At 37.0% G+C, this 22,580-nt stretch overlaps 1 protein-coding gene across 1 annotated transcript in view; it reads right to left on the bottom strand.

Moving 5' to 3' along the window:
- DMD (dystrophin) overlaps positions 1 to 22,580 on the bottom strand; it is a 4,487,195-nt gene that overhangs the window by 1,489,894 nt on the left and 2,974,721 nt on the right. Inside the window, exon 49 of the mRNA XM_053707599.1 lies at positions 1,263 to 1,364. Within this exon, the coding sequence (XP_053563574.1) occupies positions 1,263 to 1,364 (102 nt within the window). The remainder of the gene's footprint in view (positions 1 to 1,262; positions 1,365 to 22,580) is intronic.

The following is a 22,580-nucleotide window of genomic DNA, read 5'->3' as shown; positions in this document are numbered from 1 at the left end:
GCGCTCGAGTGAAAACGTTTTACTTTAAACTTGTAATATGCAAGGTATCCAACGCTCACAAAAAGCTTACTTCTAACGAAGTAAGAGTGTGTGCGGGAGCAATAAATAGTGCTCCACTCGTAATCAAGCCCATTGTTTGCAACTCTAGTTATATTTTTTACCTACAGTATTACCCAGAAGACAGAAAAATAGAATTGAATTTTTTTTTTCACGATGCCTTCTTATTCCCCTAAATAATTGTCATACTTCCTGTAATCTGCCTGTATGGGCTCATGAGAAATTCAACCCTGGGTTGAGTTATTTATATTGTTTATTGTTGATGTTTAGATCTTATTAAATATGTAGGACTACAATTTTTTTGTCAAGATATTTAGCTGGATTTATTTTGCCCTTAAATGTAGAGAATAACTGGATGCACTGGATGTTTAAAACTTTTTCTATGCAGAAAATGATGATACAATGAAAATGAGTTGTCTTTCTGGCCTAACGTAAATACAGTTGAGCATGATTGTTGAAATCAGACAGCCAAAATCTTCTCACAGCTTGTGTAATATCAGTTGTTTTTTTACTTTCTCTTATATAACTTTCAGTAGGGTAGAGATTTTTATAAAATAAATACATGATTTGTATAGGATATTTCTCATCTGTTTTCTTGTGGTATTCAATATATTTGTTACTGTTGAAAATGGTTTTGCGTGTTTTCCCAGAGGAGATGAGATCACTGGTTCAGATTATTAGAAAAGCAACATGTTTAAATTTTATTGATGTTACTATAATGCAATTTTTATGCTTAAGGACAATGGATCTAGTAATACACTAGATAAAGTAGTTATCGACTTCTCCAATAATAAAAAAAAAAAAAGAAAGAAAACTAAATCTGTACATTTTAAACTTCCAGGAACATCAATGTAATAAAAAAACAACAATAAAAAAATATGTAATGTACATCCTGAAAAAATGCATCTTTTAAATTATAGGTAATGCTGAGAATATTTGAATTAGAAGCAGTTTTTATGCATTTTTCTTCATTCTAACAAAAGTATATAGGATATAAATAAATTTAATTTTAATGACATTTCTATTTTGATTTTTTACATTTGCGTTGACTTGTGGGAACTAATCACATACCACCAGTTCACAAAAGGTAGTCATTCCAGTAAATGGACACAGTAGCAAGCAGCATACATTCCCTACTATTTGTAGTTTAAACTTCAAAAGATTTTACTGAAACATTATTTACTTCTTCTTTAACATTGTTTTACCTTTGTTGGGTGTGCTGCTGATTGCTGGGCATACAGTTGATGTCCCTTAGTTAAAATCCCTTCCACATGTGGTTGTTTGGCTTCTATAGTTTCCTCTGTTTCCTAAACAGAAAAAAAAAAGTTATGAACATTTGTTTCTTTGCATACTAAATATAAAAAATTATATTTACCTCAATATATATATATATTTGACCACTTTTTTTATTCTACATTTCAAAGTTATCCACAAATAGAAAAAAAATGAAGCATATGATTTTACAAAATATGTTTAATTAGAATTTAAGAGGAAAAAAATATATATGCAAGAAAGGTAAAGTCACCAAAAAAAGGACAAGCATATTTTTCTTATTTTCTTTTAAAAGAGACATAAAAGGAAGGACGTTTAAAAAATTATCTTATGCGTAGTAACTTTTTAATTACAGCAGAGGGTGTCAATCAGCCCAATCTTATAGGATCAGGCGGATTGAAGACCGCAGACTTTAGATCGCTGCTTCATAACTACTGTTTCCAGTGAGCCTGAAGCATGAAGCTCAATTCAGAGCATGATAATTCGGCCCCATAGAATTTAGCCGACTACACCAGCAACTCAGGCCAAGATAACAAAGATAAAAACTGCTATGGTATACTGTATGGCCCTCCACAATCTTTATCTTAACATTATCTTAACATGGTTAACAAATCATTTCTCATAATTGTGCTGGAATAGCTCTGTTACCTTTACTACAGGGAGTGCAGAATTATTAGGCAAATTGTATTTTTGAGGATTAATTTTATTATTGAACAACAACCATGTTCTCAATGAACCCAAAAAACTCATTAATATCAAAGCTGAATAGTTTTGGAAGTAGTTTTTAGTTTGTTTTTAGTTATAGCTATTTTAGGGGGATATCTGTGTGTGCAGGTGACTATTACTGTGCATAATTATTAGGCAACTTAACAAAAAACAAATATATACCCATTTCAATTATTTATTTTTACCAGTGAAACCAAAATAACATCTCAACATTCACAAATATACATTTCTGACATTCAAAAACAAAACAAAAACAAATGAGTGACCAATATAGCCACCTTTCTTTGCAAGGATACTCAAAAGCCTGCCATCCATGGATTCTGTCAGTGTTTTGATCTGTTCACCATCAACATTGCGTGCAGCAGCAACCATAGCCTCCCAGAAACTGTTCAGAGAGGTGTACTGTTTTCCGTCCTTGTAAATCTCACATTTGATGATGGACCACAGGTTCTCAATGGGGTTCAGATCAGGTGAACAAGGAGGCCATGTCATTAGATTTTCTTCTTTTATACCCTTTCTTGCCAGCCACGCTGTGGAGTACTTGGACGCGTGTGATGGAGCATTGTCCTGCATGAAAATCATGTTTTTCTTGAAGGATGCAGACTTCTTCCTGTACCACTGCTTGAAGAAGGTGTCTTCCAGAAACTGGCAGTAGGACTGGGAGTTGAGCTTGACTCCATCCTCAACCCGAAAAGGCCCCACAAGCTCATCTTTGATGATACCAGCCCAAACCAGTACTCCACCTCCACCTTGCTGGCGTCTGAGTCGGACTGGAGCTCTCTGGCCTTTACCAATCCAGCCACGGGCCCATCCATCTTGCCCATCAAGACTCACTCTCATTTCATCAGTCCATAAAACCTTAGAAAAATCAGTCTTGAGATATTTCTTGGCCCAGTCTTGACGTTTCAGCTTGTGTGTCTTGTTCAGTGGTGGTCGTCTTTCAGCCTTTCTTACCTTGGCAATGTCTCTGAGTATTGCACACCTTGTGCTTTTGGGCACTCCAGTGATGTTGCAGCTCTGAAATATGGCCAAACTGGTGGCAAGTGGCATCTTGGCAGCTGCACGCTTGACTTTTCTCAGTGTGATGAAGCAGCTTACTCTGTAAAAGAGTGTGATTGTTTTAACACATGAACCACAGCTACTGAGATACTCATACAAAAATTAGTAATGTGAAACTGTTTTAAAAAGTGAATATAGAAAGTAATGGTGTGTAGCAAGTAGTAAGAGTTAGCTTTAAAAATATAACTTGATTTAGAAAGTAACTCAAACCAAAAATGAACAAGCAGTTAATAACTGGGTTAAACGTTATGTTGAACTATGGCTGCCACCTGTGAGCTTGTCACTGAAAACATGCAGCAGTTCAACCAGGACGTCTGTAGCCAGAAAGTAAGGTGTTAACACAGTTTCACAACAATAAAGAAAAACTAGTGGCAGATAAAAAGTTTACTAGCCCAAATATGAAGTTGCAGGAAAAAACAAACAGTCTGTATATACAAAGCAGTACCTGAGAGTAGTTTTGGATTTGGTTTGCAAACCGGGAAGCAAGAGAGCAGCCTGTGTGTCAGACACGGAGCTGTGAACAGCTGAGGCGAGGTAGCGATGGCGTGTGACGTCACCGCAAGTAGATCCGGTTGGAAGGAGCAGCTGAGCAGTGTGCTGGAGGCCGTGGCAGAAGTGAACACAAGACAGGCAGCACAGGAAGGAAGTCAGGAGCCAATAGCAGTTAAGGAGTTCACCAGGCAATATCAGGCAGTTTAGTGAGGGAGGTGAAGGTACTTATAACAGCAGTTAATTAAGATCTCTTAAAGGCACAGTACCAAAAGGCAAAGAAACCTGACAGGACACCCCCCCCAAGGAGCAGCTCCGCGGCTCATGGACGAGGCCGGTCCGGATTCCTCTGATGGAACCTAGAAATCAACCTAGGAGCAGAGATATTGCAATATGGTTCCCAGGAATCATGATCACTAGAGTAACCTTTCCATTTAATTAAATACTGTAGGACTCCTCTAAAGCGACGGGAGTCTAGTACGGACTCCACCTCATACTCAATGTTAGGGTCTATGGATACTCGTGGGAGAACAGTATGAGAGGGATCACCTCTAACAACTCGATACGGTTTGAGAAGTGACACGTGGAATGTAGGGTGGATTTTTAACGTATCAGGTAGAGTCAAACGAACAACGTTAACATTGATTACCTTCTCAACAGGAAACGGTCCAATGTATAGAGGTGACAGTTTGCGTGAAGGAGTGGACAAGCGAATATTCTTTGAAGAAAGCCAAACGAGGTCCCCAACTGCATAAGAGGGAGGAGGAGTTCGACGTCTATCGTAATACTTCTTCTGAATCTCTTTAGCATTTTCAATGGCTTTCTGTACAATCAAAAAATTGGAAGCAATGGTATTGGTCAGATCCGATATGAGTGGTGATGTATAATCTGGATTAGGTAGCAGTTGGAAATTGGGATGGAAACCATAATTGATGAAGAACGGGGTTTGTTGAGTGGTTGAGTGTTTAGTGTTGTTAAACACGAATTCTGCATATGGTAGGTGTTTAGACCAAGTATGTTGGTTAGAATGACAGTAGGAGCGTAGAAACTGTTCTACCCACTGGTTGCTCCTCTCCGTCTGGCCATTCGTTTGAGGATGGTAAGAGGATGACAGCCTTTTATCAATTGAGAAATGTTTACAAAATGCAGCCCATAGAGCACTTGTGAATTGAGATCCGCGGTCCGTTAGAATTTTCTTTGGCAAACCATGCAATTTGAAGACATGAGAGAGAAGAAGTTGTATTGTTTCCACAGCAGTGGGGAGTTTGTGAAATGGTATTAAGTGGATCATTTTACTGAAGAGGTCTACTACAACCAGAATTGTAGTGTTAGAACAAGAGCTTGGGAGATCAACTATATAGTCTAGAGCAATTTCTTCCCATGGCTTGGATGGTGTAGGAATAGGCAGCAACAACCCATAAGGTGCAATCTTTGATCTTTTAGAAATGGTACATATTTGACAACTGTTGACATAGGCAGCTATTTCAGACGACATGTTAGGCCACCAGTAGGAACGTCGAATCAGATCCACAGTCTTGGTAATACCACAGTGACCAGCTAAAAGGGAGTCATGTGCCGAATGTAATAGAATAGGTCTAACATTTTGAGGTACATAAATTTTATCCTTATAACAGAACAGTTGATCATGGTTTTTGTGTAGGAGGTATGTGGGTTTATTTTGATCTTTATTTTGTTCTTCTCTGAGAAATGGTAAAGAATCAGTTAGAAACAAAAGGAATTTGTTTTCTGGAATTAGGTTTTGATTTGATGGGGTTTCAATTCCTTTTAGTGGTAATCTGGAGAGGGCATCAGCCTTACCGTTTTTCACAGCAGGTCTATAGGTGATCAGGAAGTTAAACCTAGAAAGGAAAAGGTTCCAGCGAACATGGCGGCCACTAAGACTTTTTGTAGATTTCAGGTATTGCAGGTTTCTGTGATCGGTATATACAATAGTAGGGAATGTAGCGCCTTCTAAAAGATGTCGCCAATGTTCAAATGCAACCTTAATTGCTAGGAGTTCCTTATCTCCTACAGGATAATGAGTTTCTGGAATGGTTAGACTGCGTGAGTAGTAAGCCACTGGATGTAGTGGTGTCTGTAGGTCATCCCTTTGTGACAAAATGGCACCTACTGCGAAATCCGATGCATCTACTTCTAAGATAAATTGCTTATCAGTATCCGGAAAGCGTAGAATGGGAGCTGTGGTAAAATTCTTTTTTAGTGTATCGAATGCCAGTTGAGCTTGAGGTGTCCATCGGTACTTAACATCTTTTTTTGTCAAGTAAGTAAGAGGTTTAGCCAAAGCAGAAAAATTTCGAATAAATTTTCTATAAAAATTGGCAAAGCCCAGGAAGCTTTGTACCTGTTTCTTAGTGGTAGGAACTTTCCAATTTAGTATAGTCTGGATCTTGTCGTCATCCATACTAATACCCTTATCTGTTATTTGGTAGCCCAAGAAAGTAATGTTGGTTGAGTGAAAGATACACTTCTCAGCTTTAACATATAAGGAATTACTCCTAAGTCTGGATAGAACCTGTTTTACATGATTTATGTGTTGAGAGAGATTTTCAGAAAATATAAGGATGTCGTCTAGATAAATAACAACGAAAGTATCCAGAATATCCTTAAATATATCATTTATGAGAAATTGGAAGGTGGCAGGGGCATTGCAGAGACCGAATGGCATGACGGTGTATTCGTAAAGGCCATAGCGGGTACGGAATGCCGTCAGCCATTCGTCTCCTTCTCTCATACGTATCAAGTTATACGCCCCCCTGAGATCCAGTTTGGTAAATATTTTGGACCCCACCAACCTCTCAATCAACTCTGGGATGAGGGGTAGAGGATAGCGGTTTTTTATAGTGATTTTATTGAGTTGTCGGTAGTCAACAATGGGTCTTAAACTTCCGTCTTTGTTCCTAACAAAGAACATACCAGCTGCAGCTGGTGAGGTAGACGGACGAATAAAACCCTTCCTTAGATTATCCTCAAGGTAGGTTTTCAGGTGTTCTAATTCAGGTTTTGAGAGAGGGAAAATATGCCCGCAAGGTATGACTGCACCTGGGAGAATGTCAATTGGGCAGTCATACTTGCGATGTGGAGGCAGGTTTTCACACTCAGTCTTACTGAAAACATCAGAGTAGTGTAAGTATTCTGTAGGTATATTTGAGGATGTAACAGTAGAAGTGGGTTGAAGAAGTAAATGTGGGTAGCAAGAATTTTTGCAGTGTTCAGAATTGAACTTAACAGAGAGAGTGGACCATGAGATAGAAGGATCATGTATCTGTAACCACTGTAAACCTAGAATAACAGGGAAAGCAGGTGAAGAAATGACATCAAATGTGATGTACTCCCTGTGATGGTCAATAGAACTGACAAGTAAAGGAATAGTTTCAAAGAGTACAGGTCCAGAAGATAGTACCTTGCCATCAATACCCCTCAAAGGAACAGGAGTCAGTTTTTTGACTAATGGTATTTTGTTTTTATTTGTGAAACAAACATCTATATAAGAAGTGGAGGCACCAGAATCAATTATCCCTTGGGCGGTCACGCGATGCTGTTCCCACTGAAAAACAAGAGGAAGTTTACAATAATGTGTGGTGTTAAAGTCAGAATTCACAGAATAGTAAGGGGAACCAATCTTACCCTTATTCTGTCGTAGTAGGTTGGGGCAATCTTTAACAGCATGCTCATCAGAAGCACAATACATACAAAGGTTTAGAGTGCGGCGTCTAAGTTTCTCTTGGTTACTTAAAGGTCCCTTGAGAAAGGCAATCTCCATAGGTTCAGTCGTAGTTTTCGTGGGGGTTGGTGAAGGAGTAGGAGTAAATCTTTTGTATGTATGATCATGTGCTGTTTTTTCATGCTGTCTTTCGCGAAGTCTTCTGTCAATACATATGCTGAGATCAATAAGCTGTTCCAAGGTAGGCGGTAACTCAGTGCGAGACAATTCATCTTTTATGGCTTCGGAAAGGCCAAGCCTGAATTGATTTCTCAAAGAGAGGTTGTTCCACTGAGTGTCCTTGGCCCACCTCTTGAACTCAGCAATGTACTCCTCAACATCTCTCCTTCTCTGCTTTAGTGCACGCATAGCATTCTCTGCGGTTATTTGTTTGTAAGGATCGTCATACAGCTGAGCTAAAGCAGAGAAAAAGGATTCTAGAGAATTTAAAATATCATCATTATTTTCCAGAAAGCTATTGGCCCAGGCTCTAGGCTCTGCTCTCAAATATGATATAGTAGTCATAACCTTGACCCTGTCATTAGGATAAGAATAGGGCCTTAAAGTAAACAATAACAAGCAGGAATTTTTGAAATCCCTGAATGATTTTCTATCCCCAGAAAAGTATTCAGGTACACTAACTTGAGGTTCTTGTATACGAGGCTTTAAATCAACAAAGTCTTTTATATACGCTTTTAAGCCGTCATTTTCTGCTTTAAGGGAGGTCAGACCTTCTGTTAAGAGATCCACTTTTTGATTCAAAGTTTGTATTTGAGTAGCCATCTCAGTTGGGTCCATATTATTGTTGGGCCTGATATTATGTGATGAAGCAGCTTACTCTGTAAAAGAGTGTGATTGTTTTAACACATGAACCACAGCTACTGAGATACTCATACAAAAATTAGTAATGTGAAACTGTTTTAAAAAGTGAATATAGAAAGTAATGGTGTGTAGCAAGTAGTAAGAGTTAGCTTTAAAAATATAACTTGATTTAGAAAGTAACTCAAACCAAAAATGAACAAGCAGTTAATAACTGGGTTAAACGTTATGTTGAACTATGGCTGCCACCTGTGAGCTTGTCACTGAAAACATGCAGCAGTTCAACCAGGACGTCTGTAGCCAGAAAGTAAGGTGTTAACACAGTTTCACAACAATAAAGAAAAACTAGTGGCAGATAAAAAGTTTACTAGCCCAAATATGAAGTTGCAGGAAAAAACAAACAGTCTGTATATACAAAGCAGTACCTGAGAGTAGTTTTGGATTTGGTTTGCAAACCGGGAAGCAAGAGAGCAGCCTGTGTGTCAGACACGGAGCTGTGAACAGCTGAGGCGAGGTAGCGATGGCGTGTGACGTCACCGCAAGTAGATCCGGTTGGAAGGAGCAGCTGAGCAGTGTGCTGGAGGCCGTGGCAGAAGTGAACACAAGACAGGCAGCACAGGAAGGAAGTCAGGAGCCAATAGCAGTTAAGGAGTTCACCAGGCAATATCAGGCAGTTTAGTGAGGGAGGTGAAGGTACTTATAACAGCAGTTAATTAAGATCTCTTAAAGGCACAGTACCAAAAGGCAAAGAAACCTGACACTCAGTTCATGGGCAGTTATTTTGCGCCTTGGTTTTTCCACACGCTTCTTGCGACCCTGTTGACTATTTTGAATGAAACGCTTGATTGTTCGATGATCACGCTTCAGAGGCTTTGCAATTTTAAGAGTGCTGCATCCCTCTGCAAGATATCTCACTATTTTTTACTTTTCTGAGCCTGTCAAGTCCTTCTTTTGACCCATTTTGCCAAAGGAAAGGAAGTTGCCTAATAATTATGCACACCTGATATAGGGTGTTGATGTCATTAGACCACACCCCTTCTCATTACAGAGATGCACATCACCTAATATGCTTAATTGGTAGTAGGCTTTCGAGCCTATACAGCTTGGAGTAAGACAACATGCATAAAGAGGATGATGTGGTCAAAATACTCATTTGCCTAATAATTCTGCACTCCCTGTACATTACAGTCAGGGTTACATAATGATTTAAAACATATGGCTTTATTCCTACTTCACATTTGTTTTATAAAGTTAGCATAACTTATTTATATACTTTTACATGTCACATTGGTACTGGCACTTTAATATAAGCCACCATAAATGACTTTGCATAGTGCTTCTATAATTTTTCAGTTTAAAGAATATGGAAATAATTAGTATTATTATTATTCACTAATAAAATTCTCTTTTATTCAGGTTGCAAAAATCCAAATAAAAAAAGCCTTCTTCTCAGAGTTGTAATAATAAACCACTGGGGCCTAGGGCAAAGTTTGAAGAAAAGCACTCCAAATCTTTCAGTACCACTCCCCACTTTTGCTTGATGTGTTGTGGTTAATGGGCTGTGTTGTTTTTTTCTCTGGAGTCCCTACTGCTCTATTCCCCTACTCTATAACCACATCTCTTGCACTCTGTGTTAGAGGTTGTGTTGTGTGCATCAGAGGAAGGAGAGTGCTGGGGAGGGCCCAGGGGAGCAGTTCCAAAATGTAAGGCTTTGCTGTGTAAAAAACAAGGGCAGTGGATCTGCTTCTGCCCTCACCATGTTTGGCAGTGACTACAAACTTGGCAGGCTATGGCATTAAAGTTGAGAGGTTCAAGGTCTTGGAGCCATGGCCATCATCCTTATCCAAAGGAAGCACTACCATCCAGGTGAGCCTCACTAAGCAATAGCAACTGCAGCCTTGTGAGCCTCACTGAGTTTTAGACACAATAGCAACTGCAGCCTTGTGAGCCTCACTGAGTTTTAGACACAATAGCAACTGCAGCCTTGTGAGCCTCACTGAGTTTTAGACAGACTAGCAACTGCAGCCTTGTGAGCCTCACTGAGTTTTAGACACAATAGCAACTGCAGCCTTGTGAGCCTCACTGAGTTTTAGACACAATAGCAACTGCAGCCTTGTGAGCCTCACTGAGTTTTAGATACAATAGCAACTGCAGCCTTGTGAGCCTCACTGAGTTTTAGACAGAATAGCAACTGCAGCCTTGTGAGCCTCACTGAGTTTTAGACACAATAGCAACTGCAGCCTTGTGAGCCTCACTGAGTTTTAGACACAATAGCAACTGCAGCCTTGTGAGCCTCACTGAGTTTTAGACACAATAGCAACTGCAGCCTTGTGAACCTCACTGAGTTTTAGCCACAATAGCAACTGCAGCCTTGTGAGCCTCACTGAGTTTTAGACAGAATAGCAACTGCAGCCTTGTGAGCCTTACTGAGTTGTAGGCACAATAGCAACTGCAGCCTTGTGAGCCTCACTGAGTTTTAGACACAATAGCAACTGCAGCCTTGTCAAGGGAAGATGCAAGGTTGCACCCTGTGGCACACATTAAAATGTGAGTAATACATATTTATATGCACAGGTGCTGTGGAGTATTTGGAAGATTTTTACAGCTATGGATAAGCAGTAATCCCCTCTTTGTGTGCACAATTTAGGAGTGACCAATGCTGTATTGTTTGCATTATGCATGATACAGAATGCCGGGATGTGAAAGAAAAGTTTGAAAAAAATCTACTGCATATTTGAAAATCAGAATAATTTATTTTGCATTTTCTTTTTATTATACAGTTGTTGTTTATGCTATTCTACTGCATTTAATTGGATATTAGACTGAAAAAATGAGATGCTAATTCATTGGTGCATGTAATCTTTGCATTACTAACTCTAGCCACTGGTGTAGAAGATCATTAGAACTTTTTCTAAAGGATTGTATTTGACACCATAGTTAGTAATTATTTTATTAGATTATTAGATTATCCCTTTAAGGAGTTAAATAACAGTCAGTAGAAGCAAATAAACATGATAACATATTTTTAATAAAAATGTAATAACATTTCTTTAAATCTATATTCAGAATCTGACAATGAGTGCCCTAAAAATGCAAAAAATATGTTTATTGGGGTCAGCAGCATCTATTAAAATACGAAAACTTTTAAAACAACATCTTTTAGCCAAATTAAAGAAAACATGCCTTTTGTGTCATATTAAGAATAATTGGGATAAAGAATGGACATGATGTAACTACTTATTGATATCTGACAGCAGAATCCATATCCTATATTTGCCCCAACATTTTTACAAATCAAGTCACAGAAAAGATGTACAAGAAATAATTTGACATTCTTAAAATGTCAGGTAGAAAAAATGTAACCACATAAAACATTAACAAACTTTTAGAATATATTCTCAAAAGGGCCATTTGTAAGCATGATGTAAAATCATGACAGATTTTGGCTGTCAAGTAGCAATTGCTCTAAAGGTCCACAAATTGTTCAATTTATATTCTTACTCAATGCTATTAACATGAAAGTAACCTTCTGTTTCTGCCCTACACTGGCCTACAGCTTTTAAAACAGTTTACATAATAAAAACTTCTCATTTTTAAAAATCTTTACTTTAATTGTAATATAATTGAGATTAAAGCATTAATCATATATAATGAGCACAGCAATGTCAGAGAAACTATTATATTGTTTATTTATTTTAGCTGCAATAAATTATATTGTATGTGGTAAAGAAAACTTGGTTTATTCAAATTGTCCCTTAATCTTGCACTTGATGTAAATTCTAGGAAGTTATCATAGAAAAATGGTTTATGGGGCTTACAGTGAGTTTATAGGGTTAAAGTCTGAACCAACATGTCAATCAGAAACTGATAAATAGAAGGTGAAAGATGGAAAACAAAACATTGTGCATCCAGTTGCTTTTTCTCATTTCCATTAGGCTGTGGAATTTTCTTTTATTTATCAACAATTAGGTTTACTAGACCTGAGCCATACACCTAATTCTCTGCCTAAATGCGGCCTGTCAGGTATATAATCAAGTGATTGACAAGAGTTGGCAGTTTTTTCAGCATGATTCCAAAGAAAAGCTATATAATCCTTAGACAAAAGCATATATAAACATTCTTTTCTTATTTCTCAACCTTGCATATGCTTATCTAATTTTTCAGTCCTGACAGTTTTGCTTATTTCAATTTTATTATAAATGTGGAATTTGTTAAGACTGTGAAAATATGATGACCAATTCTAACAATCTGATTAAAATAGTAATATTAAAAACTTATTGAAAATATTTTTTTTTACAATCTTTGTTAAGGAAATATGTTTTTTTTTTCTGTTAATGTTTTGCTTAAGTTTATAAAAAGCAATTTTGATAGTCAAATTGCAATTAAAATTACCATGAATATAAAATGATATTTCAATAATATAAAATTAGAAGTTTTAGAAAAGCAATTTGAATGTGTTTGATCTCATTTTTATAGAAATGTCTAAAATTGAGAATTGTGAAATATTTAATTTGCATAATTTATGCAAAAAAAAGTTTAATCAAAATAGATTTGTATTTATATGCTAAATATGCTGATTGCAGTGTATGTGAAAACATAAAATTATTAAAAGTGAATGTTTAAAATACATAAACCACAATATACTTTTTTATTTTTTTCTAAAATAGAAATTATTTAAATAATTCAGTTAATATATATATATTTATATAATTTATCTTCATAATTTTTTTATTTTATTTATAAATTCTGAGAAATTATTATTATCGGTTATTTGTAGAGCGCCAACAGATTCCTCAGCGCTATAAACAAATGCGGACTACAACAAAACAATTAAAGGGATCAAATGGGTAGAGGGCCCTGCCAAGAGTTGCACTGTTGTAGTCAGCTCTTCAGAAGGTGATCTACAAACAGCTGGACTCTTAGGCTTACATGCAAAGGGGGTTCAGGGGATAGCAATGGAGGAGTGGAACTGATATAAAGTAAGGTTAGCGTAGGTTGTATTCATCCCTGAACAGTAGAGTCTTTAGGGAGCGTTTGAAGCTTTCAAAACTAGGGGAGAGTCTTGTAGAGCGAGGCAGAGAGTTCCACAAGATGGGAGCCAGTCTGGAGAAGTCCTGTAAACGGGAGTGTGATGAGGTAACCAGAGAGGAGGAGAGTAGGAGGTCATGAGCAGAGCGAAGAGGACGGGAGGGAGAGTATCTGGAGAAAAGGTCTGATATATAGGGGGGAGCAGTGCAGTTGAGGGTTTTGTATGTCAGAGTGAGAATTTTGTGTTTAATCCTGGAGGCAAGAGGAAGCCAGTGAAGGGATTGGCAGAAAGGTGCAGCAGCTGAAGAGCGATGTGTAAGGAAGGTGAGTCTGGCAGAGGCATTCATTATGGATTGTAAAGGAGCTTTGCGACAGGTGGGGAGACCAGAGAGGACAGAGTTGCAGTAATCAAGGCGGGAAAGAATGAGAGAGTGGATTAAAATCTTAGTTGTGTCTTGTGTAAGGAAGTGTCTAATTTTAAAGATGTTTTTAAGCTGGAAGCAGGAGGCTTTAGCCAAGGACTGAATGAGAGGAGTGAAAGAAAGATCTGAGTAAAATGTGACCCCGAGACATGGGGCATGCGGGGTAGGGGTAATGATGGAGTTGTCGACAGTTATAGAGAGATTGGGGGTAGAGATTTTGGAAGAAGGGGGGAAAATGAGGAGCTCAGTTTTGGAGAGATTTAGCTTGAGGTAGTGAGAGAACATCCAGGAAGAGATGTGAGAAAGACAGTTAGTGACACGGGTTAGCAAGGAAGGAGATAGGTCTGGTGCAGAGAAGTAGATTTGGGTTACAAATGTGTCGGCTAGCCGATCTGAACTCCTCACTGGGCGCCTCCTGGGCTCACAATAGTGACGTCAGACGCCACGGATACCGGCATAAGGGCATAGCAAAAGGGCAAAAGGTGCAATGCTAAAAAAGCAGAAACCAACTGCTGTGGAATACATAAAAATAGAAGCAGTAGCAGCACGGCAGTATTATTAAAGCAAAATACTTTTATTTCAAATGTAGAACATACATGCAAGAAAGGACAAAACGTCTGACATGTTTCGCGCCCTCTAGTGGCGCTTCATCATAGACTAAGGGTAGTACTCTGAAGCCTACGTTATATAACCGCACAGGTAATTACAGACAGAACACCTGGCACTTATACAAAACAGTTAAAAACAAATACACTTCATATTATTATACAAGTTCTCAATATTAACCCTGAGGCCAAAAGACATATCAAAAAAATATATATAATAGCAACATCATGATATCAAGAAATAGAAGCAAAAATAAATGCAAAAATAAACAAAAATTCATAATGTTACTTAATTCCATATATTTATGTGGATCATAATTCATAATTCTAAACATTCAAAATTAATATGTCTATATGCTTAATGCATTATAAGAAATAGATTTAGAAAGATTACAAAATCTGGAATTTGTTAGTAAGAAATTTGAACCTGAATTTGTTATCAAGAAATTTAAAGTGACAACACCATAAAACAAGTGACACAAATAGATAGATATTTTCAGATCATATATCCAAAAGGGAAAATATGTGTGATATACACAAATATAAATTCATCAAGTTGTTATTATATTAATTTAATTTATATTCACTTATATTGATTCATAGAATAGCTCACTCAGCTGGATAACGAGTGGAGGTATATCCATGTCCATGTCACAAAACTAAATTCAAATCTGAAAATATCTATCTATTTGTGGCACTTGTTTTTTGGTGTTGTCACTTTAAATTTCTTGATAACAAATTCAGGTTCAAATTTCTTGCTAACAAATTCCAGATTTTGTAATCTTTCTAAATCTATTTCTTATGATGCATTAAGCATATAGACATATTAATTTTGAATGTTTAGAATTATGAATTATGATCCACATAAATATATGGAATTAAGTAACATTATGAATTTTTGTTTATTTTTGCATTTATTTTTGCTTCTATTTCTTGATATCATGATGTTGCTATAATATATATATTTTTGATATGTCTTTTGGCCTCAGGGTTAATATTGAGAACTTGTATAATAATATGAAGTGTATTTGTTTTTAACTGTTTTGTATAAGTGCCAGGTGTTCTGTCTGTAATTACCTGTGCGGTTATATAACGTAGGCTTCAGAGTACTATCCTTAGTCTATGATGAAGCGCCACTAGATGGCGCGAAACATGTCAGACGTTTTGTCCTTTCTTGCATGTATGTTCTACATGTGAAATAAAAGTATGTTGCTTTAATAATACTGCCGTGCTGCTCCTGCTTCTATTTTTAAGTAGATTTGGGTGTCATCGGCATACAAATGATATTGGAAACCGTGGGACTTTATTAGGGAACCTAGTGATGACGTGTAGATTGAGAAGAGAAGGGGACCGAGGACAGAGCCTTGCGGTACTCTAACAGAAAGTGGCAGAGGAGGCTAAAGGTAAACTAAAGGTACGGTTTGACAGGTAGGAAGAGAGCCACGAAAGGGCTGTGTCACAGATGCCGAAGGATTGGAGTGTTTGGAGCAAAAGAGGGTGGTCAACAGTGTCAAAGGCTGCGGACAGATCAAGGAGAATAAGCAGAGAGAAGTGGCCTTTTGATTTTATTACAAGACCAGAGACTCATATTTTGCATTCTCTTTCTTTACTATTAAAATGCAGTTATTCAAAGATAGATAAAAATACAGCAAACTGTCAAATTTAAAAAGTAGACAGTAAACAAATAAATCAGTGACCAATAAGGATAGAGAACTGATTAAACTAAAATCACATAACCAATCAGATTGAATATGAGTCCTATAAACTGTCCAAAATACATCAATACATCCTCTTTCTTTTACTGCAACTGAAAGGATAAGTATTGGTTATAATATTCTTTGTATTATAAATGTTGTTGACGAAATTTCGTTATTTGTTATTATTAAAATATGTTTATTATTGTTTTTGTCATTGTATTTTAGGCTTTGTTTTCATTTTCATATTTGTTTATTTATTTTTTGTTGGTTTTTTCTTTTGATTTTAACCTACTCTTGTTTATATCCCTTTCCGTTTTTCTTATGTTCGGTTTCTAACACTTTTCTAACAACCTTACCCTTGTTTATATCTATTTTTTCCCTGCTGCGTTGTGCAGCACTGTTCCGACGTCCATTTTGTCACTGTCGGTCCCAGTGCGCATGCGCAGCTTTGCTCTCCGTTATTGCGCAGTAGTTATTTCTTACTTCCGCCCTCATTCCGGCAATCAGCTGTTCCATGTTGGATGGCGGTTACATTGTTGCCTTATTAGTTTACGCTAGTCTGAAGTTTCTTTTTATCCTGTTCTGGGACACTTTTTTCTTATTGATGGACTTTGTCTCCATCTTCGGCCATATTTATAATTATTTATCAGTATTATTATTAATGTTATTTTTTAAGTAAATTATTTCTTCTTATATTGTGTATTCACATCCTTGGGGTCAATATATATATTTTTTTTAAAAAAAATTTAATTTTTAATTTTATTATTTATAAAATTTATTGTCTGTTTATTTTAAATTTATTTTAACTTAAATAATTTTATTTATTTTAATTATGTCTCAATCTTCAGATTTGAACCCTCTTAATTCAGAGGGTGTTCAAAAGATGATTGACACATCAATGAATTCAATGCTTGAAAAGATTTCTTTATTAATTAATAAATCAACTAAAAAGACTTTAAAAAGAAAAAGGCCTGTTTCAAGTGGCATTAAAACTAGTAAAAAATTACTACAGAAATCTCGCCAGATTGTCTCTGGTTCTGTTGTTCCTGGCAGGAAAGGAAGGAAAACACCTGCAATTCCCTCTACTCCCAAGAGGTTACTTATGGGAGAGGCTTTGGCCAATGATGAAGAATCTGAGATTTCTGATACTGAAGTTAATTCTGATTCATCTTTGAATTCTAATAAATCAGAAAATTATGTCTAATTCTTCAGATGATTCTTCGGCATCTCCGAAGATTAAAAAATTTAAAAAAGCTCTTAAAAAATCTAAACATTTAGATTCTTCAAAAGTCAAATTTTTTGATTGCCTAGGAAATCCTAGGTTTAATGCAGATGATCTGCACCACCCTAGATCTGCGGAGTGGTGCCCTTCATCTGATATTGCGGAATTCATTGACTACCAGTTACGTCAACCCTTAAAGAGGGATTCTAGAAATAAGATGAGGGCAGAATGCCCCAGACCTATCCTTCCTAACAACGCTAGTATTACACCTGAAGTAGACCCAAAAATTTTAAAATTCATAGGGTCTCCAGCTTTTAAGTTAAAGAAGGGTATGGACCGCACTTGGAAAATTTGTCAAGATAAAATGCTTGACACTATTGGTCCTTTAGCTAAACTATTTGATTTATCGGAGCAAGCTGTATATGATAATTCTTTGCTTGATCCGGTTTTAGTCAGAGAATGGCTTCAGAGGATGCTCAGTTTTCTGGGCAACGCTAACTCTGCGATGTATACCGAACGCAGACGAAATATTCTTAGACGTATCAACCCCAAGGTGTGTGATTTCGCAATTAATGAAATTCATACAGATACTAATGGCCTTTTATTTGGAGACACATTTATTAAGGAACTTAACAGTTATGTAAATACCTTCTCTAATTTGAATAAAGTTTGTACATCCATGAAAAAGATTTTTCATCAAGAACGTTTTTCTGACCAGGCTGGGAAAGGTAGAGGCCGCTTTCCCGGCCGCGCCTCATATCCTAACAGGTCTCAATTTACCAACCAGCAATTTAATTCACAAAGATCATTTCAAAATCCATTTTCCTCAAATTTCTTCCCATCCAGAGGAAGATTCTGGAATCCTAGACTCCAACGTTCGAGACAAAGATCTCGTCCATCCCAAGGTAAGCTTTTATTTTCCCCCTTCTCAGATTTCTTTCCAAAACTTAGTAGGAGGCAGATTATCTCTTTTTGCTCAAAATTTGAATTTTATAACTTCAGATCAATGGGTCCTTCAGACGGTTTCAGGTCTTTTTATAGATTTTATTTCTCCTCCAGTTCAAAAATCTCTTCCATTTCCAATAAAATTTTCTGTTTCAGACAACATTTTGGTTCAAAAAGAAATTCTAAATTTAATAGAAAAACAAGCAATAGAACCAGTTTCAGATCTTCAAAATTGTTTTTTCAGCAATCTTTTTCTAGTAAAAAAGAAAAATGGTCAATTTCGCCCTGTTATAAATTTAAGATCTCTAAATGCCTTCGTGGTTTATCAACATTTCAAAATGGAAGGTATTCACCTTCTCAGAGATTGTCTTCTAGACAACGATTTCTTAGTCAGATTAGATTTGACAGATGCTTATCTCACGGTTCCAGTAGCTCTAGATCACAGGAAATTTCTCTCCTTCAATTGGGAGGGAAAAACCTGGAGATTTACTTGCATGCCTTTCGGTTTATCTTCAGCTCCTTGGATTTTCACCAAATTGATGAAACCTATAATTACTTGGCTTCGTCTTCGGGGTGTTCGGCTTATCATCTATTTAGACGATATCTTGATTATGAATCAAGATTCAGTTATTTTGAATTCTCAACTCAACCTTACTATCTATATTTTAGAAAATTTAGGTTTTCTAGTCAACAAAGAGAAATCTGTCCTTTCTCCAACCAAATCTCTAATCTTCTTGGGTTTTCTAATAGATACAATGAAATCTACTTTAAGCCTTCCCAGAGAAAAAATTGTGAATATCAAGAAAGAGATTTCAAAAACTCTTTCTTTGTCTATAGTTCCCATCAGGACTATAGCCAGAATAGTTGGGTTACTTTCATCCTCTATTCAGGCTATTTTTCCTGCCCCTCTTCATTACAGGGAACTTCAACGTCTAAAAAATTTTCACCTTCAGAAAGGTTTATCTTATTCTCATCTTATTCCTCTTTCATCGGAAGCCAAAGAAGAACTTTCATGGTGGCTTTCTCATATAGAAGCTTGGAATGGAAGAGCCATTTTTGGGAAATCTCCGGATTTAATTATAGAATCCGATGCCAGTCTTACGGGTTGGGGAGCTCGTTGTGGCCCTTCAATCACAGGAGGAAAATGGTCTTCAGAAGAAAAACATTTTCACATCAATTGCTTAGAACTTTTGGCAGGCTCTTTTGCAGTCAAAAGTTTTGTAAAAGATTCTTTTCCTGTGTCCATTTTACTCAGAATGGACAATATTTCTGCAGTACGTTATTTGAATCGTTTAGGTGGTACAAAATCGAGAGATTTGTCCATTATTACGAAAGAATTCATTCATCTTTGCTTGGACAGAAATATTTCGGTAAAAGCAGAATATATTCCAGGTTTCACTTCATCTTCAAGTTTTTCATGCGCTGCAATCTCTCAGAGGTCCCTTTTCGATGGATCTGTTCGCTTCGAGACTGAATCATCAGATTCGTCCTTACTTCAGTTGGCGTCCAAATCCGGAGGCTTTGGCGATACATGCATTTCTTCATCCTTGGCCTCTTCAAACAGCTTATGCGTTTCCTCCGTTTTCAATGATTCAGAGAGTCATTTCAATAGTCCGTCGAGATCTTCTTTCAATTCTTCTCATCACTCCTCTTTGGCCGTCTCAACCTTGGTACCCATCTCTTCTAGAATTATCTGTCAACCATCCTCTTCTTCTTCCTGTTTTTCCTCTTCTGTTATCAGATCCAGAAGGTCATCCTCACGATCTTATCATTCAAGGATCGCTTCGTCTTATAGCTTGGTCAATTTCGGGCAATCTTTGTCTTTCGAAGGTTTATCACAACAAGCTCAAGATCTCCTCGGAGACTCTTTGGCCCCCGGGACCAAAAAATGCTATTTTTCCGCATGGACCAGATGGTCTGGCTGGTGTGTGGAAAGAAGTTTGGATCCCCTTTCAGTGGATATAATTTTTATAGCTAATTTTATCACTTCTCTTTTCGAGTCAGGATTAGCTTATAGAACCATTAATGTTTCTAGATCTGCAATTTCAGCTAAACACTCTTTTATTAATAATTTTCCTGTGGGTCAACATCCTTTAATTTGTAAATTAATGAAAGCAATTAAACTTAAAAGACCTCCAACTCCTAAATATTCTTCCTTTTGGGATGTGGATCTTATTTTTTCACTTTTTAAATCTTGGCCTTCTAAAGAATTTTTATCTTTAACCCCTTAATGACCACAATGTACCCTGTATGTCACTGGTTGTTAAGGGTTTTTTTTAGGACATAATAGCACAAGTCTTGCAAGAACACGCTATTAATGCCCTCCCCTCCAGCAGGCTTTGTGGAATAGAGCAGTCTCAACGCTGGTGGCAAGACTGCGCTATAAAACAATCAAGTCCCAAAAAAAGGCCAGCTACATACAGGGTACGTCGCTGGTCCTTAAGGGGTTAAAACAACTTACTGCTAAATTAGCTACCCTTTTGTGTTTAATTTCCTTTCGTAGAGTTTCTGATGTTAGAGCTTTAGATTTTGATTCTAAACGTTTTACTCCTGAAGGTGTTACTTTCTTTATTTCTAAAAGAACTAAATCTTTTTCTACTTCAATTTTCTATCCATATTTACCTTCAGAACCTCTTCTTTGTGTGGTTGTATGTCTCAAAGAGTATGAACGCAGAACTTCTTCTTTTCGTTATTCTTCCTCTAATCAACTTTTACTATCTTTTATTCCTCCTCATCATCCTGTCTCCTCTACTTCTATTGCCAGGTGGGTTAAATGGGTTATGAGTGAAGCAGGTATTGATGTTTCTTTTTCCGCTCACTCTGTTAGAGGATCAGCCGCTTCTAAAGCATTTTTGAAAGCTGCTACCCTTCAACAAATTTTGGATGCAGCTGACTGGTCTTCTGATTCTATTTTTAAACAATTTTATTTTAAACCCATTGAACATGCCTCGTTAAATTTATTTTGTTAGTTGCTTTAAACTATCAAAATATGAGTCTCTGGTCTTGTAATAAAATTGGGATTATCCTAAATTATGAAGGTATAATCTAGATTTTATTAAAGACACAGAGACGATTATTTTCCCTCCTCTCTTATATATTGTGATATATATTATTCCCACCTTTAATGTGTTTTATTATATATATTTTAACATGAATTGTATATTTATTTCAGTTATCAACCAATAATAAGGATCTTCTTCTAAGAGACTTTGTTCCTTCACATCTTCTGAAAAAGTCAGATCTTCTATCAAGTTTTCCACATCTTCAACAGTTTTCCAGTTGTTTTTCCATCCTTCCGAACAAGTTGGAGTTTTCTTCATGGATGATTTTTCTCGTCAAGCTCCTTCTCTTCATGGTTTTCTGCTTCCTATTCGTTTGGAGTTATTTCTTCATGTTGGATCTTAAGTTTCCTTCTTCAGTTTCAAAGAAAGAGGATGTATTGATGTATTTTGGACAGTTTATAGGACTCATATTCAATCTGATTGGTTATGTGATTTTACTTTATTCAGTTCTCTATCCTTATTGGTCACTGATTTATTTATTTGTTTACTGTCTACTTTTTAAATTTGACAGTTTGTTGTATTTTTATCTATCTTTGAATAACTGCATTTTAATAGTAAAGAAAGAGAATGCAAAATAATCGTCTCTGTGTCTTTAATAAAATCTAGATTATACCTTCATAACTTAGGATAATCCCAATTTTGCTGTAAGTAGGTTGTTGGTAACCTTAACAATTGCTGTCTCTGTGGAGTGATGGGGACAAAATCCAGATTGCAGTGGGTCAAGAAGGGAGTTTAACATAAGGAAATGGGAAAGGCGTGCATATACTAGTTTTTTGAGAAGCTTTGAGGCAAGAGGGAGGAGGGAAATAGGGCGGTAGTTGGATGGGGAGGTAGGATCAAGGGAAGGTTTTTTGAGGATAGGTGTAACCAGTGCATGTTTCAGCGATGAGGGAAATATACTGGTGCTGAGGGAGAGGTTGAAAAAGGGTAGCAGAGAGGGAGGGGAGTAGCTGTGAGGGGATAGGGTCAAGGGGACAGGTAGTGAGATGAGAGCACAGTATAAGTGCCGAAACTTCTTCCTCAGTAACAGGGGGAGAATGAGCTAAGTTTAAGGTTATGTGGGTTGTGGTTGATTGAGAGCATTTGAGGGGGGGAATGTAATTATGTTGAGAGCTGATTTAATTTCTGATGTAGTTGATTTTGTTATTGAAGTGGCTGGCAAAGTCTTGAGCTGACAGAGAAGTTGTATTAGGAGGTGGGGGAGGGCGGAGGAGAGTATTGAAAGTGGAGAACAGATGTTTTGGGTTTGAAGAAAGATTAGAAATAAGAGTAGAGAAGTAGTGTTGCTTATGGAGATTAAGGACAGAATGGTAGGAGTTCAAGATGAATTTGTAATGAAGAAAAAAGCTGAACTCTGAGATTTTCTCCAGTGCCGCTCAGCAGTACGGGAACATCTGTGTAGGTAACGTGTCAGAGGAGTATGCCAGGGCTGAGGATGAGTGGGTGATTTCCGAGC

Source organism: Bombina bombina, chromosome 3, assembly GCF_027579735.1.
Source record: "Bombina bombina isolate aBomBom1 chromosome 3, aBomBom1.pri, whole genome shotgun sequence".
Taxonomy (NCBI): Eukaryota; Metazoa; Chordata; class Amphibia; order Anura; family Bombinatoridae; genus Bombina; species Bombina bombina.
The sequence above is the reverse complement of the archived record's forward strand: the minus strand, read 5'-3'. Positions and strand labels throughout refer to the sequence as shown.